This window comes from Pan troglodytes, chromosome 15 (assembly GCF_028858775.2).
Source record: "Pan troglodytes isolate AG18354 chromosome 15, NHGRI_mPanTro3-v2.0_pri, whole genome shotgun sequence".
NCBI lineage: Eukaryota > Metazoa > Chordata > Mammalia > Primates > Hominidae > Pan > Pan troglodytes.
The window spans coordinates 61,278,556-61,296,803 of NC_072413.2; the positions used below are offsets into that span (position 1 = coordinate 61,278,556).

Consider the following 18,248-nt stretch of genomic DNA (forward strand, 5'->3'; position numbering starts at 1 on the left):
TGGTGTTGTCAGGGGCGTGGATAAGGAGGTGTTTGTATTTTTGGCTTTGCATGGCTTTCCAAAGCCCCAATGGCTCACAATCAAGGTCAAAGCATATAACTAACTGTTCTTGTGTATCAGGAAGCCTTTATTAAAAAAACTCAATTATTTAGTATGCTAAAGAAATTGTACAGCCAGAGGAACTTAGGGTCAAATATAAAGCCAAAGAGCTTGGAAAGGTTTACTTTATTTCTGATAATGAGGACCTGGAAAAGAGAATAGAATAATCCCTCTACATTTCTTAACATTGGAGACAAATCCCTGCCTTACATTGCCAATTACAGTGCTTTACTCCTGCTCCCCTTATTTTCTCATCCTTCCCTAGTTCTTGTCCCAGATATCACCTGCTCAGAAAGCTTCAGTACCCTCTTCAGACACTCTAGGATCACAACCACAAGCCTCTAAGCCTACTAGACTTCCCTGTATACAATTCCAGACAATCCCATTCATTAAACCAACGGATTGCTTGAGCCTTGAGCCTGGGAAGTCAAGGCTGCAGTGAGCCAAGATCGTGCTACTGCACCCCAGCCTTGGTGACAGAGAGAAACACTGTTTCAAAATAAAAAAGCTCCCACTGAAAAATAAAATTCCAGGAAATTCCCCCTTTTTACCATTTATTAGCTACAAAGTAACACACTTCTGATTCTAACAGACCCTCTGAATGAAGCGGACTGCTCCTGCAGGACCCAGGAGACCCCCCCAAAACTGTGAGTGCCCCAACTGTGGAAGGGGGAAAGGGAAACCCTCCTCTCCTGAACACACACCTGCACTGGAGAAGATGAAGGTCTGTTTGCTGGAAAAGTTTCCAACTTTACCAGAAGCTGAGTCAATTTGGAAAGCCAAGGGAAATACAGGGGTACAGGAAGCAGCAGAAAGGCCCTGGGAGCTCGCTGGGTCCCCAAGCAGCCCATTCCTGCATGGCACCACAGGGATCCATCAGGAGGGCGGCCAGAGGAGCAGGGGGTAAAACTCCACAGGAAGAAGGAATTGTCTAGCTGAACTTTGTAACAGTTTGGACTCTGTGAGAAGCCTCCTGGCCAGAACTCAGGGGAAGGCGCAAATCCGGTGTCCAGACTCCACAGGCCGGGGAAGAACCAAGCCCTTTTCTTTGGAAGCTGGGAGGCAGATAGCCTGGGGCAGGTTTTCAAGCCCAGATTCCCCCCTGCCTGGAAACGGTCTGGGGGGCTCTTGGGTGGGAGGGCACGGTGGGAGTGAGACAGATTGTTTGGTTTGCGTGGGAGCTGCATGAGGCCTATGACTGCTGACTTTCCCCCACTTCCCTGACAACCGGCAAGACACAGCAGAGGCAGCCATAATCCTCCTGGGTACACAACTCCAGTGGCCTGGGAATCTCACCCCCATCCCCCACAGCAGCAGCAGCAGCAAGACCTGACCAAGAGTCTGAGCTCAGACATGCCTAGCCCTGCCCCCACCTGATGGTCCTTCCCTACCCACCCTGGTAGCAGACGATAAAGGGCATATAATCTTGGGAGTTCTAGGGCCCTGCCCCCCACCAGTCATCCCCATAATACTACAGCTGATGCTCTCTGGAAAGCACCACCTCCTGGCAGGAGGCTGACCAGCACAAAAATAGAACATTAAACCACCAAAGCTAAGAACCTTCATAGAGGCGAGATTTCCTTGAGAGGTGATTCTAGTTGACTATTAGGGGTGGTGGGGAGAGAGAGAGAGAGAGAAAATTTATTTCTGGCAGAAAACACCACATATAGACAAGTAGAAGAAAGAAATTCAGAACTCAAAGACAAGGTGTTCGAATTAACCCAATCCAACAAAGACAAAGAAAAAAGAATAAGAAAATATGAACAAAGCCTCCAAGATGGCTGGGATTATGTTAAACAACCAAACCTAAGAATAATTGGTATTCCTGAAGAAAAAGGTAATTCTAAAAGCTTGGAAAACATACTTGGGGGAATAATCGATGCAAACTTCCCTGGTCATGCTAGAGACCTAGACATTCAAATACAAGAAGCACAAAGAACATCCAGGAAATTCATAACAAAAAGATCTTCACCTGTAATCCCAGCATTTTGGGAGGCCGAGGCAGGCAGATCATGAGGTCAGGAGATCGAGACCATCCTGGCTAACATAGTGAAACTCCATCTCTAATAAAAATACAAAAGAAAATTAGCCAGGTGTGGTGGCGGGCACCTGTAGTCCCAGCTACTCGGGAGGCTGAGAGAGGAGAATGGTGTGAACCCGGGAGGCGGAGCTTGCAGTGAGCTGAGATTGTGCCACTGCACTGCAGCCTGGGCGACAGAGCAAGACTCCATCTCAAAAAAAAAAAAAAAAAAAATCTTCACCTAGGTACATTGCCATCAGGTTATCCAAAGTTAAGACGAAGGAAAAAAATCTTAAGAGCTGTGAGACAGAAGCACCTATCAGATTAACAGCAGATTTCTCAGCAGAAACCCTACAAGCTAGAAGAGATTGGGGCCCTATCTTCAGCATCCTCAAACAAAACAATTATCAGCCAAGGATTTTGTATCCAGCGAAACTAAGCATCATATATGAAGGAAAGATACAGTCATTTTCAGACAAATAAATGCTGAGAGAATTCGCCATTACCAAGCCACCACTACAAGAACTGCTGTGCTAAAAGGAGCTCTAAATCTTGAAACAAATCCTGGAAACACATCAAAGCAGAACCTCTTTAAAGCATAAATCACACAAGACCTGTAAAGCAAAAATACAAGTTAAAAAGCAAAAACAAAACAAAACAAAAAAAAACAAAGTAGACAGGCAACAAAGAGCATGATGAATGCAACAGTACCTCACATTTCAATACTAACATTGAATATAAATGGCCTAAATGCTCCATTTAAAAGATATGGAACCACAGAATGGATAAGAACTCACCAACCATCTTCTGCCTTCAGGAGACTCACCTAGCACATAAGGACTCACATAAACTTAAAGTAAAGGGGAGGAAAAAGGCATTTCATGAAAATGGACACCAAAAGTGAGCAGGGGTAGCGATTCTTATATCAGAAAAACAAACTTTAAAGCCACAGCAGTTAAAAGAGACAAAGAGGGACATTATATAATGGTAAAAGGCCTTGTCCAACAGGAAAATATCACAATTCTAAACATATATGCACCTAACACTGGAGTTCCCAAATTTATAAGACAATTACTAATGAACTTAAGAAATGAGATAGACAGCAACACAATAATAGTGGGGACATCAGTACTCTACTAACAGCACTAGACAGGTCATCAAGACAGAAAGTTAACAAAGAAACAATAGATTTAAACTATACCTTGGAACAAATGGACTTCACAGATATATACAGAACATTACCATCCAATAACCACAGAATACACATTCTATTCAACAGTGCATGGAACTTTCTCCAAGATCGACCATATGATAGGCCATAAAACAAGCCTCAATAAATTTAAGAAAATTGAAATTATATCAAGCACTCTCCCAGACCACAGTGGAATAAAACTGGAAATCAACTCCAAAAGGAAGCTTCAAAACCATGAAAATCCATGGAAATTAAATAACCTTCTCCTGAATGAGCATTGGGTCAAAAACGAAATCAACATTGAAATTTAAAAATTCTTCAAACTGAACGACAATAATGACACAACCTATCAAAACCTCTGGGATACAGCAAAGGTGGTGCTAAGAGGAAAGTTCATAGCCCTAAATGCCTACATCACAAAGACTGAAACAGCACAAACTGACATTCTAAGGTCACACCTCAAGGAACTAGAGAAACAAGAACAAACCAAACTCAAACCCAGCAGAAGAAAGGAAATAACCAAGGCCAGAGCAGAGCTAAATGAAATTGAAACAAAAATAAATACAAAAGATAAATGAAACAAAAAGCAGGTTCTTTGAAAAGATAAATAAAATTGATAGACCATTAGCAAGATTAACCAAGAAGGAAGAGAAAAAATCCAAATAACCTCACTAAGAAATGAAACAGGAGATATTACAACTGACACCACTGAAATACAAAAGATCATTCAAGGCTACTATGAACACCTTTACTCACATAAACTAGAAAACCTAGAAGAGATGGATAAATTCCTGGAAAAATACAACCCTCCTAGGTAAATCACCAAAGAATTAGATACCCTGAACAGACCAACAACAAGCAGCAAGACTGAAATAAATGGTCATTTAAAAATTACCAACAAAAAAAGTACAGGACCAAATGGATTCAAAGCAGAATTCTACCAGACATTCAAAAAATTGGTACCAATCCTTTTGACGGTATTCCACAAGATAGAGAAAGAAGGAACCCTCCATAATTCATTCAATGAAGCCAACATCACCCTAATACCAAAAACAAGAAAGGACCTAACCAAAAAACAAAACTACAGACCGATATCCTTGATGAACGCAGATGCTAAGATCCTTAACAAAATACTTGCTAACTGAATCCAACAAAAATATTATCAAAAAGATAATCCACAATGATCAAGTGGGTTTCATACGAGGGATGGTTTAATATACACAAGTCAATAAATGTGATACACCACATAAACAGAATTAAAAACAAAAATCACATGATCATCTCAATAGATGCAGAAAAAGCATTCAGCAAAATTCAGAATCACTTTACGATTAAAACTCTCAGCAAAATTGGCATAAAAGGGACATACCTTAATGTAATAAAAGCCATCTATGACAAACTCACAGCCAACATAATACTGAATGGGGAAAAGTTGAAAGCATTCCCTCTGAGAACTGGAAAAAGACAAGGACACCCACTCTCACCACTCCTCTTCAACACAGCACTGGAAGTCCTAGCCAGAGCAATCAGACAAGAGAAAAAAATAAAGGGCATCTAAATCGGTAAAGAGGAAGTCAAACTGTCACTGTTTGCTGACGATATGATTGTTTACCTTGAAAACCCTAAGTCCTCCTCCAGAAAGTTCCTAGAACTGATAAAAAAAATTCAACAAAGTTTCCAGATACAACATTAATGTACACTAGTCAGTAGCTCTTCTATACACCAACAGCGACCAAGTGGAGAATCAAATAAAAAACTCAACCCCTTTTACAATAGCTGCAAAAGAAAGAAAAAAAAAAGGAAACTTAGGAATATACCTAACAAAGGATTCGAAAGACCTCTACAAGGAAAACTACAAAACACTGCTGAAAGAAATCATAGATGACACAAAAAAATGGAAACACATCCCATGCTCATGGATGGGTAGAATCAATAGTGTGAAAATGACCATACTGCCAAAAGCAATCTACAAATTCAGTGCAATCCCCATCAAAATACCACCATCACTCTTCACGGAATTAGAAAAAACCATTCTAAAATTCATATGGAACCAAAACAGAGCCCGCGTAGCCAAAGCAAGACTAAGCAAAAAGAACAAATCTGGAGGTGTCTGATCTCAACTATCTCACCTAGATACATTGTCATCAGGTTATCCAAAGTTAAGACGAAGGAAAAAAATCTTAAGAGCTGTGAGACAGAAGCAACTATCTGATCTCAAACTCTACTGTAAGGCCATAGTCACCAAAACAGCATGGTACTGGTGCAAAAATAGGCACAAAGACCAAGAGGACAGAATAGAGAACCCAGAAATAAACCCAAATACTTACAGCCAACTGACCTTCGACAAAGCAAACAAAAACACAAAGTGGAGAAAGGACATCCTTTTCAACAAATGGTGCTGGGATAATTGGCTAGTCAAATGTAGTAGAATGAGACTGGATCCTCATCTCACACAAAAATCAACTCAAGATGGATTAAGGACTTAAACCTAAGACCTGAAACTATAAAAATTCTACAAGATAACACTGGAAAATCCCATCTAGACATTGGTTTACGCAAGGATTTCATGACCAAGAACCCAAAAGCAAACGCAATAAAAACAAAGATAAATAGCTGGGACCTAATTAAACTAAAGCGCTTTTCCACAGCAAAAGGAACAGTCAGCAGATTAAACAGACAACCCACAGAACAGGAGAAAATCTTCACAATCTATACATCTGACAAAGGACTAATCCAGAATCTACAGCGAACTCAAACAAATTAGTAAGAAAAAAACAAACAATCCCATCAAAAAGTGGACTAAGGACATGAATAGACAATTCTCAAAAGAAGATATACAATATACAAATGGCCAACAAACATATGAAAAAATGTACAACATGACTAATGATCAGGGAAATGCAAATCAAAACCACAATGTGATACCATCTCACTCCTGCAAGAATGGCCATAATCAAAAAATCAAAAAAACAGTAGATATTGGTGTGGATACAGTGAACAGGGAACACTTCTACACTGCTGGTGGGAATGTAAACTAGTACAGCCTCTATGGAAAACAGTGTGGAGATTATTTAAAGATCTAAAAGTACAACTACCATTGGATCCAGCAATCCTACTTCTGGCTATTTACCCAGAGGAAAAGAAGTCATTATTCAAAAAAGATACTTGCACACGCATTTTTATGTTGGCCCAATTCACCATTGCAAAATCGTGGAACTAACCCAAATGCTCATCAACCAAAGAGTGGATAAAGAAGCTGTGGTATATATATATATATATATATATATATATATATATATATATATATGTATATACCACATACGTATGTATATGTATATGTATATATACATATATATACACAATGGAATATTACACAGCCATAAAAAGAAATGAATTAACAGCATTTGCAGTGACCTAGATGAGATTGGAGACTATTATTCTAAGTGAAGTAACTCACGAATGGAAAACCAAACATTGTATGTTCTCACTGAAATGTGGGAGCTAAGCTATGAGGATGCAAAAGCATAAGAATGATGCAATAGACTTTGGGGGCTTTGGGGGAAGAGTGGGAGGGGAGTGAGGGATAGAAGACTACCAATAGGGTGCAGTGTATACTGCTCAGGTGATAGGTGCACCAAAATCTCACAAATCACCACTAAAGAACTCACTCATGTAACCAAATACCACCTGTACCCCAACAACGTATGTAAAAATAAAAAATAAACACATTTCCAAGAGTAAGGAGTTGCTGAGAGTTAGTTGATGCACCAGAGTCAATTCCCCTGCACCACTCCTCACATGCCTAGGAAACAAGTTTAGAACATACATCCCTCAGTTCCGCAACAGTCTCTTTGAATTTCCCTTCAAGGCTCTGCTTTTTCTCCCTCAGTCTCCTCCATGGTAAGCTTTCATTTAAGCTACAGCAAAACATTATCTTCCTAGAGGTTATACAGGAAACCAGAGAAAACTTCCACTCTCCATAAAACAGCCCAACCTTGCACGGAGCCACCTCCAGGAAAGATGGCAGAAATGCTAATCAATGGTAAGAGATAGTCTGACGATAAACTTAAAGACTTCTCCAAGCAGGAATAACTTGTAAGAAGCATTCCAAAAAGGCACTGTGCTCTAGTGGAAAACGTTTGGTTCTGATTCAGAGAAACCTAGCATGTGCTACTTATTAGCTCTGTGAACTTGGGCAAGTTATTTGACCTCTCTGAGCTTCTATTTCATCATCTGTAAAATGCTAATGGTAAAATGACAATGACAATGCTTACTAGCATAGTTAATACAATAACTAAGAAGTATTAATATAAAGGATTCTGCTTATAGTAAGAGATCCATAAATAGTAACAATACATATTTTTTTGTTTTCCAAACACAGTACCTTGCACAAAATTTAAGTTAATAAATATTTGTGGAAAGAAGGAAGGGAGAAGGGAAAAGGTAGACTTGAAAAAGATTCAAGTTTAGCACAGTATAAATCCTGATAGAGGCTTTCCTCCTTTTCACTAATAAATTCTCTGATTATAACATAGATCTATTGAGGAAATTGTTTGAACACCATGGACTATTGGCACACAGATCCCGCAGATCAGAGCCCTCTGGTGGCCATTGCAGCTTTGCTACCTGTTAGAACAATTTTGCCCACCTTGTCTCTTACAGCTGCATGTCGCCACCTGGTCCCTGTTGTCCTAGATCCCTGTCTCCTACGCTGACACCAGAAGCCCAGTGCCACAGCAGCTTCCCCTGGCATCAACCTCAGCCTAGAAAGGACAGTGACGATCAAGCTTTTCTGAGATGCACCCCTCACTAGTCATTCTTTGTTGGTTTGTAAAAGAAACGGCCACTAAACCCTCCAGATGAACACAGCCAACTGGCGAGTTCTCTGGTCTTATGTAATAAATCCATTCTGGCAGGCCCACCTCTCTGTGCCTTTTGTTCCTCAGTACTCTGCCAGGACAGTTCTGGTATCTTCTTTTCATTAATGCAAGCCACCATTTTCCTCACTCTTGAAGGACACTTCCCAACAGCACACTGGGACCAGATCCAGGTGTCCTTTTGATTACATTACATTCTGATAATGCCTGCATATGGATGAAATCTTCTTATCCAGTCTTATATTCTGGCACCCCACCCCCCATATCCCTGTCTGAACCCCCCGAGATCCATTGCTAAGCACACTCCACCAATTCCTCCTGGAAATTGTCAAATCCTGAAGCTCCTTCAGGGGAGACACTTGTTCCTCCCACCACAGAGCAAGTCCTTTCCCAGCCAGATCATCCTGAGACTTGACTATAATGAACCATCTAGAATAATACGGGATTGTGGGCAGTATTTGAGGAAGGCAAGTATCATCATGTAAAGCATCCTCCTCAGCATGGTCTCCAGGCAAGGGGAGTCTACTCCCCACTAGCAAGGAGGGGCCAGGAGGTTCCTCTGCAGGGAAACCTCAAGTCCATCATCCACCTAACTGTTCCCATTCCAGGTCTCTATGTCTCACTTTTTCCCTATTAGGACCTTGACTTAAGTATAGGAGACTTGCCAGAGTGGTAAATTCAGCCCTTTTATTAATTCAGCTGCTTTCTCAATTAGATATTAGGCCTAATTTTCAGCACAGTCTGTCCTTCAGCTGCATTCGAAGACAATCTCTTCAAATCAGCTTTCATATCATGCCTGAGGGCTTTTATTGCACTTAACAACCAACTAATCCCACTGTCCTTATAATTACCATGGTCTTCAATATCTCCCAAATGTTACTGTATTAGCCAGTGCATGCCTTCCCATGTGTATTCCAGATCAATTCACTACAAGGCAGTCAGTACGTGAACTGCACATTTTGGTCAATGGCAGACGGCACATATGATGGTGGTCCCATAAGATTATATTTTTTCTGTACTTGTTCTATGTTTAGATACACAAATACTTACCATTGTTTTACAGTTGCCTACAGCATTCAGTATAGTAATCTGCTGTACAGATTTGTAGCCTAGCAGCGATAAGCTATGCTACATAGCTTAGCTATGTAGTAGGCTATACTGTCTAGGTTTGTGTAATTACACTAGGATGTTCTCACAATGACAAAATTACCTAATGATGCATTTCTCATAACGTACCTTCGTTAAGCGACCCATGACTGTAATTGTGATGCTACAGCATGCTACATCCTGCATTAAAGCTGAGCTTCCCAAAAGACAGCTAAGCTGGAGTTTATTCATTTGGCCCCTTAAATCCACTCTCTACCTTTCTTCAACTTGCTGCCTAGGAGGCCAACATTTATGGACTGAATCAATGGGTTTTCTCACTCTCTGCTTTCCCATTTGATTCCCACGTGTTTTTTTTTTTTTTTTTTTTTTAAGAGATGGGGTCTTGCTCTGTCATTCAGGCTGGCGTGCAGCGGCACAATCACAGCTCACTTGCAGCCTTGACCTCCCAGTCTCAAGGGATCCTCCCACCTCAGCACCCTGAGTAGTTGGGACTACAGCTGCGCACCACCACACCCAGCTAATTTTTTTTATTTTTTGAAGAGACAGGGTCTCACCATGTTGCCCAGGCTAGTCTCACACGCCTGGCCTCAAGTAATTCTTCCACCTCGGCTTCCCAAAGTGCTGGGATTACAGGCATAAGCCACCACGCCCAGCTTGATTCCCATTTCATTCAACAGAAGACCAGGGGATGGGAGGAGAGTGAGGATGGGTATCTGCTCCCCCACCTCCCTCCCTACCAGGTCTCAGTTTGGGAAGGGCTGCATCCTCCTACCAAAGGCTGCAGCTCCTGTCAAGGATCTCACTCCTACAGTTCTCTCTGGGGTCTGACAATCACTCCCTCCTCTTGTTCCTTCAGCCTAGGGTTGTCCATTGCCACTGAACCAGATCTGTTCAACCCCACTTGTTGGTTTCCTTAATTCTGCCCACACATTTGTAAATCATCTCTTCTGTATCCCACTACAATAGATCACCGGTTTCCTGCCAGGACCTTTATTCATGCTACGGTCATCTTTTCTCAAATCCTGGCAAGCCCTTTGTGCCTCAGAAAATTCTGAGGAAAGTCTTTAGGGGTGGGTTGAAAACACTTGAGTGGCACCACTCAGGATTCATCCCTAATCATCACCCACTGTTCCAGCAGAGACCCCAGGTACTTGCCTTCTTCTTATGTTAGAGTGACTTCCATTCCTACCAACACATCTGCTAAAGGTTGGGTGGATTTTGCTCCTGCCCTTTGTTCCCAGATGTTCACCCCGCAACCCAGTACTTGACTGTCAATCTCCATATTTGCTTTACTGTGTTTTAGGGGGACTCCTTGAGTTCTTATTCAAGAAGGACTCCTGGCTCCCAGGGGTATGTCTATGCAGTTTGTGCCACCATTGGGACTCATGCTACCCAGAGTCATCTGTCTGTGTCCCTTACTAAACATGACATGCCACATAAATGCTTAAGTAAAAATAACCTTGTAGTTTATTTGAGGTGTGCTTCTCACTGTCATTCCAAGTATACTAAGAATTAAAAAGACTTTCTTGAATGTTGTCATGAATCCGAAAGACAGAGGACATGCTTTATTGGCATTAATATAGGTTTTCTTGGCACATTATGAAAAAGGAACAAGGTTAAATTCAACCCCAAAAATGCCAGAATTAAAGACATTTGCATAACATTAGAGTTTTGGAGGTTTTTTCCAGCCACAGAATTAGCTACTGTAAGATTTTAGAGAGGCAGGAGCTAGAAAATCACAGACTTTTTCCTCTGAGCCAGCCATGCAGTTTTACCCCTAAACGCATATAAAATTTCTGAGTTTAGTAAGTTACAACTTAAATTGAAAATATGATACATGGGGAAGAATACTTGTGATTGGCCATTTCGCCATAGCTTTGGGAGAACACCATACTCTAAAACATGAGTTTAGTTTAATAAGTTTTTAAGGCTAAATGAGATAGCTATTAGTTACATATTTTATTTCTGTTTTTTTTTTCTTTTAATCCCAACGTAGCCTCTTTATTAAGACTCTTAAGGGAGCTAGCGAATTTTGCTAGGGAAAAGAATTATCCAAATCCAAACATCCTTTCATTGAAGCTACTCTCTTTGTATATCTGAGCAGTCTTATTTCTTGTGTAGATAATTGCTCAGTTAAAAGGGGAAGGGAGCATTTTCCCTAAAGAAGCTTGCAGCTGGAATTCCTCTGGGGTAAGGAAGACTAGTACATGGGTTTTGTTCATTTCTAGCCCTTTAATCATAAATCCGGTTGGAGATCAGTGGTTAAATAGAACATGAGAATTTAAAGACTTTCCAGCCCCATATCCTAATTACATCCAATGTGTTTAAATCATTAGCATATTGTAAGTCCAAATTGGGGGAGGATTGTGATACACAAATTATGTTCCAAGACTCAAGGCAAAGAAAAATTAATTTGCAGGTATGTGAGCTGGAGAAATTATTTTGGTGAAGGCACGAATATTGTTTTGAACTTTTAGCATAAGTAGGCTGCATTTGGGCCTTTTGCCTGAGCTGGACCTAAGGAGCGACAGGTAACCTCCTCCATGGGTGTGGTCGAAATTAAACAGTCTTGCATCCAGGAAGTATAACTGCATGTGCTGCTCACACAGGTGGGTCTGTGAGGCTGAGGCCGCTAGCTGCTCTCTGCAGACCATGCCGGCCTCAGATGGTCTCACACTCCGTGGTGGCAGTGGAGCAGGCTCCGCAGTCACAGCGGATGGCCACGGGATAGGTGTAGAAGGGGTCGACTCCTGGGGCACAGTTGGGCAGCTTGACAGTCACCTGTTTGGTCTCGTTGTAGGTACAGACTCGATGATGGGCTTCAATATAGGGGGGTTCCAGAATGGGTTTCTGTCCCCATAGATAGAAAACAGAGAATTCATTAGAACATATGATCTTGTTTCAGTTTTTTAGTATCATTTATCACTATCAGAAATTAACTTGTTATTCGTTGATTTACTTGTTGCTCTGTCGTCTCCTAGTAGAAAACAAACTCCTGAAAGCAAGAAGCTGATTTCACTCAAGACCATATTCTAAGCTCCCAGGAGAGACCATAGCACACAGCAAGTGCTCCATGCATAGTCAGCAAATGAATCATCTTAGCCATTGCAAATACCTTCTAACTGGTCTCCCCTCTTCCATTTTTACTCCCTACAATCTATTTGCAACACAGCGGCCCTGAGTGATCCTGTTTAAACCTAAGTCAGATCATGTTACTCCTCTGCCCAAAGCCCCAGTGATTTCCCATCTCACTCAGAACAAAAATCAAAGACCTTATGATCACCTTCAAGACCTACATCACCTTCTCTGCACCTCTACCTTCTGAAATGCCTGCAACCATTCCCACCTCACTGACTTCCTCACTAGGCTCACAGCGGTCTCCTTATTGTTCCTCTGACCCACCAGGAACAGCCCCAGCTCAGGGCCTTTGCACTTACTGTTCCTTCTGCCTGGAACATTCTTCTCCCGTATGACTCACTCCTTCACCAACCTTGGGTTTTTGTTAGAATGTCACCCTCTCAGGGAAGCATTTCCTGACCATCCTATTTAAAATTGCAACATTCCATCTCCATGCCCAGAAACTTCCCATCCCCCATCTTGCTTTATTTTCCACCACAGCACTGATCAATATCACACGATGTAGTCTACCTTTCATTCATGTGTGTGATATTCCTCCCACTCTAGAAAGTAAGCTCTTTTAGGACAGAGATTTTTGCCCACTGTGCCTCAAGTACCTAAAACAGACCCCGGGAGAGCTTCAATAACTATTTGTCATTGAATCAATGAAAGAAAACATTACAAGACAGGTTCCTGAATACTCTGTGCACTGTTCTGATCATCAAAAAGATTCATTTCCTTCCTTCACCTTTTATAAATCTTAAGTTCAAAGACAATTTTGATAAACAGAACACGCAGATCAGAAAAAATATCAGCACCTAGCTGGAGTTAAAATCTCAAGCCCTGCAGTCAGAACTATGGAGCTTGAGTCCCTGTTCTGCCACTTGCTGGAGACCTTGGAAAATCCACTTAACTTCCTGAAGACTCAGTTTCCTCCTCTGTAAAACAAAATAGCTACCTCCCACCATTGTTTGAGAGATAAGGTAAGATGATATACGCAATGCACAATGTCTAGAACTAAGTAAATGTTCAATAAATGCAATCCTTTTTTTTTTTTTTTTTTTTTGAGACGGAGTCTTGCTGTCTCCCAGGCTGGAGTTCAGTGGCGCAACCTCAGCTCATTGCAATCTCCGCCTCCCGGGTTCACGCCATTCTCCTGCCTCAGCCTCCCAAGTAGCTGGGACTACAGGCACCCACCACCACGCCTGGCTCATTTTTTGTATTTTTAGTAGAGACAGGGTTTCACCATGTTAGCCAGGATGTTCTCGATCTCCTGACCTCGTGATCTGCCTGCCTCGGCCTCCCAAAGTGCTGGGATTACAGGCGTGAGCCACCACGCCCGGCCAATCCATTGTTCTTATTAGTGCAATTATTATAAGAAAGTAATGAAAGTAATAACAAGCTTTCAAATGACAGTACCTTTGCTTTTTTGTTCTTCTTTGTTCTAGGCAAAAAAGAATATATATACATATGTAACTCAAGATGAAGTTCTTGCATGAATGTCATGAAAATAGCAGCCTTACCTTTTTTTTTTTTCTTTTTTCTTTTTTTCTTTTTTCTTTTTTTTTGAGATGGAGTCTCACTCTGTCGCCAGGCTGGAGTACAGTGGCATGATCTTGGCTCACTGTAACCTCCACCTCCTGGGTTCAAGCAAGTCTTCTGCCTCAGCCTCCCATGTAGCTGGGACTACAGGTGCATACCACCACACCCGGCTAATTTTTGTATTTTTAGTAGAGACAGGGTTTTACTCACCTCTACTAAAAACTGGCCAGGCTGGTCTCGAACTCCTGACCTCATTATCCACCCACCTCGGCCTCCCAAAGTGCTGAGATTACAGGTGTTAGCCACCGCGCCCGGCCAGCCTTGCCTTTGACAAAGACCAGAAGAGCTGAATTTGTCCTCAACTGTTTTCTCCTACCTTCCCGTATTTGCTTTAAGTCCTCTTACCATTAGTACTCGGGGAACCTAGGCAGACCAGATGCCCCGTAAAATTTCATTTTCAGATACATAATTTTTTAGTATAAGTCATCCCAAATACTACATGAGACAGACAAACTTATGCTAAATATTTATTTATTATTTATCTTAAATTCAAATTTACCTGGGCTTCCTGGTTTTCTGGTTTTATTTCAGTTTGGGTTTCTGTGGGGAGGGGATCGGTTGTTTTGTTTTATTTTGTTTGTCTGTTTGTTTGTTTGCTAAATCTGGCAACTCTATACCCAGATTATGAGGAATAGCTATTTTCAACAACCTTCAAATGTAAATCCAGCCAGCCTGTCATCATGAACATCCTTATTTTCAGACATGCTTTCAGTTAAGATCCCCCCCACCAAAAAATCAAGTGCTTTATAGTGCAGAAACTTTCAGATTGCTGGGAAAATGAATCTCATTCTTTTATTTATTTTCTATAGGTAACCTCCCTTTTCATAACACGGTCAAGACATGAATGAAAGCTGGCTAACATCAGGGAGAATCTTGTTCTTTAACGGTTTTGGTGCTTCCATCTTTCCAGTGAGAGCACAGTTCCTGACCTCCTATGGGTGACCATGATCCCATTAAAGACATTCATCAGTTTTTAAAAAGAAGAGAAGATGGGCTGAATTGAAGGGAAGCAGGAGTTTGAGGATTTGGCACAGAGAGGGCTTCAAATAGCCCAGACACTAGATGTGAACAGGGAGAGGCCCTGCCAGGCCAGTCCCTGAACAGGAGGAGGTGCCAAGTGCCCCAGGTGAATTTGCTGCCAATTGACAGGCAAAGTCTACTTAGCAAAACCCGATTTTCATTGGGCTAGTAGGGCTCAAGCCCCTGAATGAGGCAAAAAGAAAACTACTTTGATAGAGTAGTTTCATCCAATTTGGAGATTTCATCACTATGACCCAATTCCATTCACAGGGCCGTAATTGTACCTAAGCAAGAGCAGGTTACCCTCTGGGTCCCCAAAGAGAAGGCTATTTTTCCCAATGGCAGTGTCCACTCACAGTGCAAGTGTGATTCTAAACGGCCTTCCATTAGGCTGGAGGATCTACAGCTCCAGGGGGAGGTCCATCCCAGTCAACCAACAAATGTGTATTGAATGCCTTGTTCATACACGACATCTTGACAAAAGCTGTGAAGGTTATAAGAATGGACCTCTGTCCTCAAAAAATTTAAATCACGCATGTGGTGGGGGAGGAAGTAAGACAAAAAGTAGAGCACAGTCAAGGGCTTACCTGCAAGTCAAAAAAGGCCCAGAAAGGGAGCTGGCACTGCAGATAGGCATCAGGAATAAATATGATAATGACACATGGGAAGGAGAAGGGATATGAGGGAAGGAACAAAATGAGATCCATAAGGGCTATTTGATAAAACCTTTGAAAGTCACTTACCAAGGCCAGAGTAAGAAAATGTGTTGTCTCCAGGAAAGCAGGCAGACGCCATATTGCTGAGCACCTTGAAAGTTAGTTATTGAATCTGTAGTAGTATGTGGACATTCAAGGTTTTTGGGCCAGGGAGTGACAAGATCAGAGACAGCACTTCATTGGTTACCAAGTGGGCAGGCCTCAGGGGGAAGAGCCCACAGTCACTACGTAATGTGATCTGCTGGGGTGCTGAATAGCTCTCTTCCTCTTCATCACTCAGACAGCTCCTCTTAGCCCAACAGGATTTTAACTTTGTTTGAGAGTGTTATCTCCACTTTAAATTAAATGTCTCTAAAAAGGCCAGGTATAATTGAATATGAAGGAACTTAATGGATCCGTCAGTGATAACCCCAGAGGGCTCCCAGAGACTTGAGGAGGAAAAGGGCTGCAGAAGAGGCAGTGAAGGAGTCTCACCCTTCACTGGGACCAACTCTCACCCTTCAGCTCAGGGCCTCTTTCTTGGAAACTGGCTAATTTATCCAAAATGAGGAAACATACGGAGGAGTTTGGGTCACAAGCTTGAACCACAAATTGATTCCCAGCTTTACACTGACGCTCTACGTGACTTTGCAGCCACTCTCCCTTGAATCCCTCCATGTCATCTGTAAAACGGGTAGAACAGTACATCTTGACCTCCCAGAGATGATTCCCAGATACATAGACACAATGTAAACCAAATTCTTAACCTTATCAATGCTTTGTTAGAGGGGCAACATCATGTTTTTCAAATCACTTTTGGAAGATGCCAATCATAGTTTTGTTTTGGTTTTTTAAGTCCACAGGAAAGGGCAGATGTCCCAGCTCTACCTCATATCATTTAAAAAGTGAACTCTTAAGAATCAGACCCAAGCTGCTGGCCTAGAAGACACTGTCATCTGCACAACTTAGCAACTCACCTCCCAGGTCTCACAGCGACCCCAGCAGGCATCCGTGGTGATCCGAAGGCCCCTGCAGCCTGGCTTCTTGGCCAGGAAAGTAAACTCCCTCACGGCACAGCCCACAAAGGTGCGCAGGTTCCCACTGGAGGCACCGAGGACACAGCCATAGCCAGCCAGAAGGAGGAGGGCCATGGGGCCAAGGAAGAGGAATGCCAGCTTCATGCTGCTCTTCCGGAGAGGGAAAGGACAGAGTTTAACAGATCTGCCTGCCTTCAATGGCACAGCCAACCATGCATTTGTCACTATCAAAGGGACCTTGCTCCTAGCATTTCAGGGAAAATGAGCTCAGAAATTGTAAATGCCCACAAACTCCAACACAGGCATCCAGAGATTCCTGTAACTGGTGCCAGTGTGGATTCCATGGCCCTCTCTAGATGCCCATCCTCCAAGTGCATTCTCAGGCTTTTCCTTATTGTAACTTAACTGCTGCAGTTGACTTGTGTGTTAAAGAAGTTTGTCCCAGTGGTCTTTCCAAAATAAACATAAAATATGAGTAATACCAAAACTAATCCATAATCCAACAGAATACATGAATACATATAAATTATTTTTATTCAGGTCCAGGGTATTTGGGTGCCATGTTACATACTTTGCTCAAAACTATATTTTCAGTGTCATGATGGGGAATGATTTGGATGGGGTTGATAAATATTAATAATAGTATTCCCTATATGCATCGTTACTAAACCAACTCACCACTAAACATGGATATGCAGAAGATATCATGAAACCTATCACCTGAGTTGGTGGCCATTCATAAATGTGTCCTACTCACTGTAAATTGCTTCTGCTCTAGGCTTCCACTGCAACAGCACCTACTTATGATTCAATTTAAATCCAAATGATGGAAAGCATAGGAGTTATTTAAAACATAACCTCAATCCACTGTCAAGTCCACCCTCTCTGGGTCTTGGTCATTCCCCGTGCTCTTTCCGGAGCCAGAATCAACCCCCTTCATGCTTGGCCCACTAGACAGAACTCACGTGGATTTTGAAGTATAAAGGATATGGCATTCATGGACCCTTACCCCCTACTGAATTCATTATTCTCACAGTTCCTACTTCTGACCTTACTGTAGCAAGTTCTCTGGGCTTCCCCTCCTCTGGAATGAGGTTACAAATACGGAGAAGCACTTACCTAATCTTGCAGGAGCCCACTCTTCTTCTAGAGCTGAAACTTGCACTAAGATTTCAGGAAGTCACAATGAATGGTAGAAGTTTGCCCTGGGTAAATGTCTCTACCTTCTGTTACTGGGCTGCTTGATTGCTCAAATATATAGGAAAGGTCTTGTCAATCAAAACAAAAGAGAGGCAGATCCTTACAGGAACTACTAAACACATCAAAGCCATGGAATAGAAAGCCAGTCTCTATTTTCCAAAACTGATTAACTTAAAGGGTGTTGTTTTGTTTCTCAACATCACCTACTGAAACAGAAAGTTACCTTGGTGGGTGGCATAATCCTAGGGAAATAGTCAGAGGTAGTTCCACCTGGTTCTCAGG

General features: G+C 42.0%; 1 protein-coding gene across 1 annotated transcript; it reads right to left on the reverse strand.

Annotated features, from left to right (window-relative positions):
* Positions 1 to 9,965: 9,965 nt before the first annotated feature.
* On the reverse strand, positions 9,966 to 16,914 carry GPHB5 (glycoprotein hormone subunit beta 5). The gene is made up of 2 exons (XM_016926192.3): positions 16,707 to 16,914; positions 9,966 to 12,145 (listed from the first exon to the last, which is right to left on the reverse strand). Exons 1-2 carry the CDS (start codon positions 16,908 to 16,910, stop codon positions 11,957 to 11,959), a joined length of 393 nt encoding a protein of 130 aa, XP_016781681.1. The 5' UTR covers positions 16,911 to 16,914; the 3' UTR covers positions 9,966 to 11,956.
* Between the last annotated feature and the right edge of the window lie 1,334 nt (positions 16,915 to 18,248).